The 11,096-nt window shown below is 42.5% G+C and overlaps 1 protein-coding gene across 1 annotated transcript; it reads right to left on the reverse strand.

The window, feature by feature from the left end:
* Positions 1 to 1,824: 1,824 nt before the first annotated feature.
* On the reverse strand, positions 1,825 to 9,295 carry Zpbp2 (zona pellucida binding protein 2). The gene is made up of 8 exons (XM_005368277.3): positions 9,113 to 9,295; positions 8,925 to 8,990; positions 7,759 to 7,884; positions 6,458 to 6,619; positions 5,699 to 5,917; positions 5,089 to 5,171; positions 3,329 to 3,509; positions 1,825 to 2,243 (listed from the first exon to the last, which is right to left on the reverse strand). The coding sequence occupies exons 1-8, from the start codon at positions 9,159 to 9,161 to the stop codon at positions 2,149 to 2,151; spliced, it is 981 nt and encodes a 326-aa protein (XP_005368334.1). The 5' UTR covers positions 9,162 to 9,295; the 3' UTR covers positions 1,825 to 2,148.
* Positions 9,296 to 11,096: the final 1,801 nt, after the last annotated feature.

An 11,096-nucleotide genomic window follows, 5' to 3' on the forward strand; every position in this document is an offset into this window, starting at 1 on the left:
ACTCCACCCACCTATGTTCTAAGCTATGAGCCCAAGCAGTTTGTTTATTACTCAACCAATGAAATCAACAGATTGATATATGACACTCCCACATCACGGGGTCCTCTCCAAGAGCAGTTGAGCCATCTCTCTAGCCTGAAATGTTGTTCTTCAAAATTTGTATGATCAGTAATTTTCTTTTACTTCAATGGTATTTTGCATATGGCCGGAGAATTGTTACTAAAGTATATTATTTGAACTATACAGTAAATGCACTAACAGTTTCAAGCAAAAGCACCCACAAGTCAGAAAGGCAAGACTCCCACAATTAAAACTGAAGCTTTTCCACACTGCAGAAGTCAGATGGATATTAGACCAAACAAATGGGATCCAAATGTTCCTCATTAATAATCTACTAATGTTGGAAAATACCCTTGTAGCAGTACAAAGCACAAAACAATTAACCGTGATGTTTGGTAGATAACAGTTAGGTGACATTTGACTTCTATGATAGACTCAAGATGAAAGAGGCTGGGACTTTCCCAACACTACACAGTGAGGATGAAGTGACAGTATTTGTTTTTATTGAATAATGTGAAGATGTAACTTTGTTGCCATTTCAGGACCTGTTTTATGCTAATAAAGAGAAGACGACAGTCACTGAACTTAATTTCTGTTTTACCATCCAACACGCCCTTCCTATTTTGCTGTATTATATCTAAATGGGTTATTTTGGATTAGGGTGTTATGGGTGGGGGAGTGTGACCCAGTAAGCCACCAGGAAACAATTTCAAAGCCCAAAATAAATAGTGAGCAGGGGAACCAAAAGTTGACTTCTAGATGCAGACTCAGTAGCTAATTTAATTCATTATAACTCTCTAAGTAGGCAGATTCAGGCCTGCAACCCCAGGACTTGGGAGATAGAGGAAAAGAGGCTTAGGAAATCAAAGTTATCTTTAGTAACAAGTTAAAGCTAGCTTAGGCTACAGAAGACCATATCTCAAAAGATCAGATAACATCACAAGAGACAAAGTAAAGACTGCCAAGGTCATGTTTAAGTAGGTAAAGTCGAGTAATAGGAATTACAGGAATCACAGGCTGGCCTGCAACTTGCTGTGTAGCCCAGGTTGGCCTCAGCCTCGCTGCAACCTTTCTGCCTGTGCCTCTCGAGTGCTGGGATTACAGGTGTGGACTACCACAGCCAGCGACGATGTTTAATACATTTTACAAGGATGAAGCTTTAAAGTATAAAAGAGTGTGATGCTTGATAAAATCAGCAATGGGAGGGGGACAAGGAAGAAAGTGATGGGTGGACGTATGACTCTAAGTCAACGCACGAAGAGCAGAAGGGAGAGCGGGTGTGGTGGCCGTGACTGTAATCTCAGCAACCAGAAGGCCCAGGCAGGACAACAAGGACTCCAAGGCTAACATGGGCTAAGAGTAGGCTGGTGTCTCCAAAACACATATACACAAAGGAAAGGAAGGAAAGGATGAAGGGAGGGGAGGAGGAAGGGGAGGAGGAAAGAGGGGGAGAGGTTCTACACATGAGGAATGAATGTAGTTTGTCCAGGAGGCAGAAAAATGAGGCTGGTAAGAGAGAAGAGCTCAAACTGAGATTTTTAGATTTTCAGAGCTCTCTCTCCTTATCTCTCTCCTCTCCCTCCCTCCCTCCTGGAACCAGCTCTGTATTCCAGGCTGGCTTCTAACTCACAGATCCACCTGCCTCTGCCTCCAGAGTGCTGGTATTAAAGACGTGCGCCATCACTGCCTGGCATTAAAAAACAAAATTAAAAAATGTATTATACATGTCTTGATAGAAGTAATTTCAAACAAATTAATATATGGAAAATAGAAATGTTTTATTATACTTCACTTCTCTTTTTGACCTTAATACCAGGTACAAAGCACGTTTTAGTTTATAGACAACAGAACATATTTCATTTCAAGCATCCACTAACACTAACTTCCCCTCGCACACAGGTGGTACTGAATCAAACCCTTCTTAGCGGTGCCATGTCAGCTCTCTTCTGTTGTTCTAAACGCACGTTCCCAGAGTCTTGCTCTTACTGATCTTACTGTAGGGAGGCATCTATGATGCTCTCAGATGGGAACAAATCTGTCTCCACCTTCAGAGGCAAGTAACCACGCTTTCATCTCTGGGCTTGAAGTTTATGGGCAAGACTTAGCTCCGTAGGTATGGACAGAAACACAGATCTGACAGGTGACATCAGCATCAGGACTGAATGTACCAGGACTACAGAGCACTGCAAGAGAAAATGCAGGCCGTCCGTCAGTTCACATATCAACAATACAAAAACATCTTCAATATTACACCTTTTTATATAGGATACCTATACCTATTTAGCCAATTAAGTTGTGAAGATTACTTCAAATTTTGTAATGTGATAATCTTAAAAATGGGAGTGTTGTGGAATATTACTTTGATTATGTAAAGATGTGTTATATTTATGTTGCAGAATGTTACTTTAACTATGTAAAGGTGTGTTACAATTGTTTATGTTGTAGAATGTTACCTTAACTATGTAAAGGTGTGTTACATTTGTTTATGCTGCATTTGTTTAACAATGTAAAGCTATGTTGCTCTGCCTGTCTAAGGCATCTGATTGGTATAATAAAAAGCTGAATGGCCAATAGCTAGGCAGTAGAGGGATAGGTGGAGTTGGTGGGCAGAGAGAATAAGTAGGAGGAGGAATCTAGGCTCTGGAGAGAAGAAGAGACCAAGGGAGAAAGAAGATGCCTGGGACCAGGCAGCCGGGCAGTCTCCAGCCAGTCAGACATGGAGTAGGACATACAGAATGAAAGAAAGGTAAAAAGCCCTGAGGCAAAAACATAGATGAAGAGAAACAGGTTATAATAAGTTAAGAGAGGTCGTGGGACGAGCATCAGATAAGGCTGAGTTCTCATAACTAACGATAAGTCTGCGCGTCATCATTTGGGGGCTGGTGGTCTGAGAAAGCCTGTTACAGGCAAGAGTCTATAAATACCGTGTTTTCCTTTCTATCAGTCTTTGCCGTCTGGGTGCCTCGTTTATAAGTGCCTGCCTGCAGTTTGTACCTCGTGTCCTAGCTTTGTGCTTCCCAGGCAGGACCATTCGGCTGTCCTGCACAGAACTGTATTGTATGTCAGAACACTATGGAAATGCTTTGCCAACTAAGAGGGAACAGTACAAAAAATATACATTGGGATTTAGAAATATGGGCTTTCAAGGTTTTTTACTTCTCTTTTCTATGAAAGGATCAATGAGAAGATCCAGTTCAATAACCCTTGTGGGTTGTCCATCTTTTCTCTGGAACATACAGACATTTAGGAATTTATATTGTATAATTACCGCAACAGCTAGCACAATTGGTGTGCAGACCTTCGTTCTTCCCAAAGCCTGGCCGACAGTTATCTATGCGCACTACTTGAAAACTGTGGTCCACAAAGTGCATCGCTGGTATAGTTTTATTAACGTGATGGTGCAAAATATATGCCTGGCTCCGGAAAAACTCCTCTATCCGATCTCTTGCCTGAGATTTAGAAATACCAGAGAAAACTACAATTACTAATTCAATAATCAAAGTCCTCATGAATCACAGGCCATAAAATGTAGCAGAAATATTTCTTGCTCATGCATTAAATGAAATCCTGAAAAATCTATGTTAAAACCTAGAGTGAGTCTTGCTTTGACTTCACTAATTAATGTTAATTTATACAGGAAGTGGTTAAGGAAAACAGTTATAAAAACTTGTGTTAGGAATGGCTCAGGTGGCCAAGCACTTCCCTTGCCTGTAATCCCAGTGTTGGGGAGGTGGAGGCAGGAGAATTCCTGGGGTGTGCTAGAAGACAGTCTAGCCTAACCAAGAAGAGACCCTGTCTCAAAGGAGGAGAGTGTTCCTGAGATTGACAGAAAAGTGGTACTGTAGCCTACACACACCCCATGGACTTACACACACACACACACACACACACACACGCACGCACGCACGCACGCACGCACGCGCGCACACACACACACAGGCTTGCTTTGATTTGTTTATAATAGTTTTTTCATACATAAATTAAGCATGATCTCTAACTTTCTAAGTCACGATGGAGAGATGGCACAGCAGTTAAGGGTATGCTCTTCCAGGGGATCTAGGTTCAATTCGTAGCACCCACATGGCAGTTCACAACTGCCTGTAACTCCAATTCCAGATGATCCTATGACTTTCCCTGGCCTTCTCAGGCACTAGGCATGTATATGACACACAGACATACATGCAGGCTAAAACTAATGTACACAAAATACACAAATAAAAATTTAAAAGATCAAAGCAAAATAGAAATCAAGGCTTTAATTAGCATTACAACTAATTGTGTGATTCTGGCTCTGGGACATGCTGTAATAATAACTAAGCCTAAAAGAGGACTTCTTAGATCACACTATAGGTACACTATAGGTATAGGGAACACGACAGAATGAAGACACCTTTTGGCTGTTCTTGTTTTTCAAGACAAGGCTTCTCTGTGTAGCCCTGGCTGTCCTGGAACTCAACTCTGCAGACTGCCTGCCTCTGTCTTCTGAGTGCTGGGATTAAAGTGCATACCACCACCACTGGGTCACAAACATAATTTTAAAAATTTAGAAGGAATAAATTTAAATCATTCTTTAAAAAGCTTGAGCAGACACATGCCTTTAATCCCAGCACTTGGGAGGCAGAGGCAGGTAGATCTCTGTGAGTTTGAGGCTAGCCAGATCTACAGAGCAAGTTCCAGGACGGGCTCCAAAGCTACAGAGAAACCCTGTCTTGAAAAACCAAAACCAAACCAAACAAAACAAAAAACAAAAAAAACCTTGAGCAGTAGTGTTGTGTTTCATATGTGTGTATATGTATACACGTATTGTGTGCGAATGAGTACCACATATGCATATGTGGGTGCGTGCATACCATGGTTTGCATGTGGAAGTCAGAAGACATCCTGAGATGGATTCTTAAAGAATGTTTTTCTTTTGACATAGGTTTTCATGTAGCCCAGACTGGCCTTGAACTCCTACTAATAAGACAAAGCATTTACCAAAATCTTTCTAGGTCACTCAAGGGCTTTCCCATCAGGATGTGGGCTCACCTTGAGGATGTTACGGTTAGTGGCATCTTCACAGTCGGAAGAGTTGTTGCACACACTTTTCCAGCCTGGTGCAAAAGGATTCACTGGAGAGAAAAACAGGACAGGTACACACCAGCTTCTAAAGAGTGTCACACACTCCAGTAAAGCCCCACATGCTTTGGTTGGTATGCAGACGTACGTGCGTTAAAGCCAGCTCTAACCAGAATAGTAAGGTTAGGCACACAGTTTGAATAGCATGCACTGTGACTTTACTCCATCTGGGGGCTAGTGGGAGTAACTACAAGATGAGATTGGAAATAGATTGGGTTTGGGTATTCCCTCTCAAGTCATCAAGAATAAAAAACAATAAAATGTCTTTCCTAAAATTGCATAGTTAAAGGTTATGTTAATAAAATGATACTGACTTAAAACCATAAATACTGTATTTGGAGGCAAACAGCTGATCTGCTGACGCTTAAAGCACAAGCAGCCATTAGTATATATTAGTGATTAGCAAACATTTCAAACCTGTCATTTATGAGACCTCTCGCATTTACATGACAGTTAATTTTACAATCTTATCATGGTTTTTGACTAAAGTCATAAAATCAATGTTGTAAAATTGTTTCACCTTGAAAGGCTATGAATAGCTCATACACGAAGTCGCCCTCCGGAATTTTAACAGAATGGCACTTATATGATGGTTCTATGACATGGCACAACAAATCAGAGATTAAATTATCCAGGATTTTCTTCAGCACTCGAAAGAGCAGGTCATTATATCTTCCTACACACGATTTCGTGGTAAAACGCACAGCCATATGATAAGAATAATCAGGCTCCCGATAGGCTTTGGGAAAAGGTGAGAAGAAAAACAATTGTGCCTTGCGTTAATCTCTGCTATTAAAAAAAATTCAAAAACATGTAATATCAAACATCATTAATCTTTCAAGTCAGCTTAGAATTTTACTTATCTAATAGAATACTCCATAAGTCTGTTTATGAAATACATATAACTAATAATTTTAATGAAAAAAGTCATTGTCATCTGGTATCTACCTACTTAGGACAACTGGCCTCTGTGGGGTGGCAATATGGGTAAGTTAAGAGTATCAATAAAACATTGGAGCTGGAGACACAGCTCAATAGTTAAGAGCTGAGGGGCCAGCACCCACAGCAGGTGGCTCCTACCTGCTTATAATTCCATCTCCAGGCCGTCACAAGCCCGCTCTCTCTCTCCGGGACTCTGCCAGTCCCTGCACTCACAGGCACGTAACCCACACATACAATATACATAATAAATCTTAAAATGTAAGAATGTTTCTGGGGAACTGGGGAGATGGCTCATGTGCTTATACAATTATCATATTATAATTAAATATATTATTACCAAAGATCATAAAGTCATATCTCTTCTTTATTGTAGTTTCCTCTTGGGTTTCTGCTTTGATAGTCTTATAGGAAAGAGTACATGTGTAAAGTCCAGATAATGACTCTATAAAATCTTTCACCACCAGTTTTCCTGTGTTTGTTATATTTATTTGGCGATTCCCTAATCAGAAAGAGGAAATTACTTGGTTACTTAACAGGTAACTTAATTATTATTCAGTAAACTCAGGGCTGTAAACAAACATGCCAAAAAATAAAATTAACTATTTCAACTTCAAGAACCCAATAAAAAATTAAGACAGGGTCTCACTATATAGCCCCTGACTGGCCTTGAACTCAGAGATCTGCCTGCCTCTGCCTTCTGAGTGCTGGAATTAAGGGAGTGTGCCACCACACCCAGTAACCCAGAAAAAAAAAACCCTTAATTGTCATATTACTCTATGGAAACGCTACATAAGCTGGGCACTCTTTTGAAATCTTTGTTAATTTATTTCTTGGTATCTAGTTTTAACAGATTCACGTAATTCAGTAAATTTATATATGTATGTATACATATATATTTACATAAGACAAATGAATAATGCTGATATCCTAAGGTATTCTTCTAAGATGAAAAATTACATACTGAATCTCTCATATCACTGGCGTTTCATGGGTAAACCTCAGTGCTTATGAAAACTGTTGAATAGCTTTGGGAAGTGGGGCACAAAATCACTGCCTGAGCATAGCAGGACAGCCCAGTGGAAGAGCGCCAAAGAGGCTGACTCTGAACTCAATTCCAAGCACTAGGAAAAAAAATAATAAAAAACTATCTCTTTGGTTAGCTCAGGCTACCTTCAAACTTGTAATCCTCCTGTCTCAGCCTCTTGAGTGTTTTGCTCACAGGCCTGTGCCATCCTTTGGATCTGCTTTAGTTTTTGCATAGGAAGAACTTAAGTCATAGAGTCAAAAAAATAACAACTTACCTAAATGTTGAGCAAATTTAATTATAGTTAAAATTAAATTTATTGGAGCTGGAAAGTGTTTAAGAGCATTTGTTTCAGAGGATCTGGCTTCTATTCCCAGCCATCTACATGGTGGTTCACAACCATTATTAAACTCTAGTTCCATGGGATCCAATGCCCTCTTCTGAGCTTTGAGAGCATCAGGCGTGCATGTAGTGTACATTCATGCATGCAGGCAAAAAAAAATACACATAAAAATAAAATAAATTTGATAAATGTTTTGAATTTGTTCTTTTCAACAATGACAGCACTTTTAAAAACAATGTTCACATCATTAAAATATATTAAAATAATTTACCTTGTAATGTGTTTTCATTTGGCCCAATCCATAAGTAGGCGGGGTCCACTATTTCTTTATTAGCACGATTAATATCCATACAAATAAGGACAGGGCTATTCTGATGTAACTTTACGTATATTTTCACTGTGACAAAACAAATTTTTGCAGTAACTATATTATACCACAAAAGAAACACACTCCTATTTATTTGTCCCAATAATACCAATTAATTCTTTCTGGATTTCAGTACTTAAAAAGTGGTCAAAACATGTTGGATGCTAGTTGTCATTCAGAATGAAGTCATTTTTGCTTCTCATGGTAAGCCTTTAAACCATACCTTGTCGGGATATATAAATTGTGTATATTATTTATAATATATATATAAAAATATATGAACAATATATATTCTGTGATAGTCCATTAAAATGTAAGTGCCTTACAACGTACACATTCATAAATAGCTCCAATAATTGTTTGAAGGGATCGTGGAGTTAATGTTCAGAGGATATAAGCTTGACTGATAAACTATTTCAAAACTGAAAACTTAGTATTTTCCTTGCGCTTCCTGTTGTCCCACGACTAGGAAGGTGTTCTGTCGAGATCTCCACTGACTCGGTTGGTGGAAGCTGCGACAGTACGTGATCTCAAGATATTTCAGGCCCAATCATTGCCAGGGTCTGAATCTATAAAGGCTATCGTACAATTCGGTGTAGTTGTGGTGTTGGGAAGGGAAAGGCCTTAAATGTAGAAATGGTCTATACACAACACAGTGAAGTGGCTCAAAGTTATCGCAAAATAGCTGGCTCACTAATGTTTCCTGAAGAGTGTAGGAAAGTTAAACTACAGAGGGTAACATTGGAGCAGGAGCTTGATGAGTAGAGCTGGTTGATACACAAGGAGAGACGAGCCTTCCAGAAGGACGTCCACCCTGCTAAGTGGTTTTCCCCGTTACAAAGCAGGAGTATTTGGAAGAGAGGTGATCAGATCCCCAGAACTACGATGGAGACTGGGACATAAGACTAGCGTTGCTTTGAGGACGAAATGTTGCAAACTCCCGAAACTGCAGAATTCAGAGCAGGCGTCACACCGGCTCGTTCCCTTTCCCCTCCAGGGCAGAACCTAAGCAGGTACACGGCATCCCCAGCTCTGGGGACAGGCCTTGCGTGGGAAGAGGCACTTATTACCTGGCTGTTCTACCGTGCCGTACACAAAGCCTTTCTTACTGAATAAGGAAGAACGTTGCGTTCCAACTGCGGAGGAAAGAAAACCTCTGAGTTATTAGTGTTTAGAGGACCCAGGGTTCCGCAGGGAGCAGGCGAGGGGAGGCGCGGAAGAGGTGGGACGTGGGAGGAGCCTGCGGGCCAAGCCCCACCTCCTACGAGAGACCAGAGCACCGCGGAGAAGAGGGCCCACGCGCGCATCACGGCTCAGGCACTAGCGGAGACAGCTGGGCTTCCTCCTACCTCAGGCCGGGCCCAACGCCTCCCCATCGCTCCTCTACGGAGCGAAGCAAACCGCCAAGGGCATTTCCCCCTACCGGTCCGTGGCTACCACGGGGGCGGCTGCGCCCGAGAGCGCCTGCGTGTTCCGGCTCGGCGCGAGGGGCGGGGCGAGCGCGCGGAAGGGGAGCCCCGCCTCCCAGCGCCTGCGCAGTCGCAGAGCGCTGCCGCCGCTGAGCGTTTAGCACCTCGCTTGGGGTGCCATGTTCCCGCGCTATAGCTCTCCTCGCCACGGCCGTGTGAAGAGCGGGTAAAGGAAACGAGCTCATGATTTCCTCACACGAGGGGTTGAAGAAACCGACAGGAGAACACAGTGGGTCCCTAGGACCGTGATGGCACCGAGTAGCCCGAGGGTGCCATCGTCTGGGGAGCTGAAGAAGGGAGAAGTTTGTGAGACTTTCCTAAGAGCGAGGGCCCAGCTCGGGAACTCCCTGGTCTGACATAAAACTGGCGTTGCCGGATCTATCAAAGCGTCACACAAAACCAAGATCTCGAAGAGCATTCAGTGCCCCGAAAGGGTGCTCCCAGACCTTCCCACGTGGAGAAAAGCTGAACCTTTAGTTTTCAGCTGAGGGTGTGAGATGATGTAGAGGGACACCCCCTTATGCAAATTGACTCGGAAGTAACTTTGCTTTAGAAAATGGGCCCCATCGAAGGGCAAGAGCGTATGATCTTTTCCTCAGCTGGTGTAAGATAAGTCCATATCAGGGAGGTCCGAAACAGTCTTTCAAAGGTCTGCTCCCCAACCGCACGCCGGGACCAAACCCAGGACCTTCACTGAGCTGATTGTCAACCGCACCGTGCCTGGTCCCATCTCTACTATTTAGGTGACCCGAAAGGCCCCGTGTGTTGTTTATTTCTTAGCAGTAGGGCACCATCCTCAGTAGTGGTTTTGAGTAGGTTGGTAGGTAGAGAGCCCAAGGTTCAGATAGGGTGCAGCATGGTTCTTGGGGGTGAGATCAAGGGTTTTCAGTTTTATTTTCTTTGAGCCAAGTCAGTATTTGGACTGTCTCAGATGGTCCAGGAGCAGCCTTTGTCAGTCATTTCGTTTTTAGTCACTTGTTAATTTGATCTATATAGCACAAGCGTGAAATGTGAGCCAATGAGTCAGATCCAGCCATTGTCAGTTACTACGTCTAGACTCATGGTTTACTCTCAACTGTTAAAACTCTGTATGGGTGTCTTGCTTGCACGTCTGTCTGCCTGTGCCCTACAGGCATGCACTGCCCACCGAGGCCAGCAAACGGCATTGGATCTGGAACTGGAGTTAAAGATGGTTGCGAGCTGGCATTTGGATGCTGGGAATCAAACATGCGTCCTCTAGAACAGCAGCAGATGCCCTCAACTGCTGAGACACCCCTCATTTCATATTTAATCAAAGCGTTTTCCAAATGTACAATGTGTTATTAACTTCCCACCTGCTGCAATTGATTCTTACAGACTTTATGTGTTCAAGTTCGACTCCTATGAGAAGAGTCTTAAAAAGAGAATAGTGGGGCAGGAGAGAGCTCAGTAGTTAAGAGTTTATCTGCTTTTCTAGAGGGCCCTAGTTCCAGTACCCTGTTGGGCAGCTTGCAACAGCCGCTAACTCCAGCTCCAGGTGATCGATCCAATGACGCCTTCTGGACTCTATGGACACTTGCGTTCACCTATACATACTCCCATCCCTCTCATATATACACAATTAAAAAATAAAACCTTTAAAAATGGAGTAGTGGTTTGTATTGTGTGGACTCTTTTTTTGTTGTTGTTTGTTTGCTTTTCGAGACAGGGTTTCTCTGTGGCTTTGGAGCCTATCCTGGAACTAGCTCTGTAGACCAGGCTGGTCTCGAACTCACAGAGATCCGCCTGCCTCTG

The sequence above is a fragment of the Microtus ochrogaster genome, unplaced genomic scaffold (assembly GCF_000317375.1).
Source record: "Microtus ochrogaster isolate Prairie Vole_2 unplaced genomic scaffold, MicOch1.0 UNK31, whole genome shotgun sequence".
Taxonomy (NCBI): Eukaryota; Metazoa; Chordata; class Mammalia; order Rodentia; family Cricetidae; genus Microtus; species Microtus ochrogaster.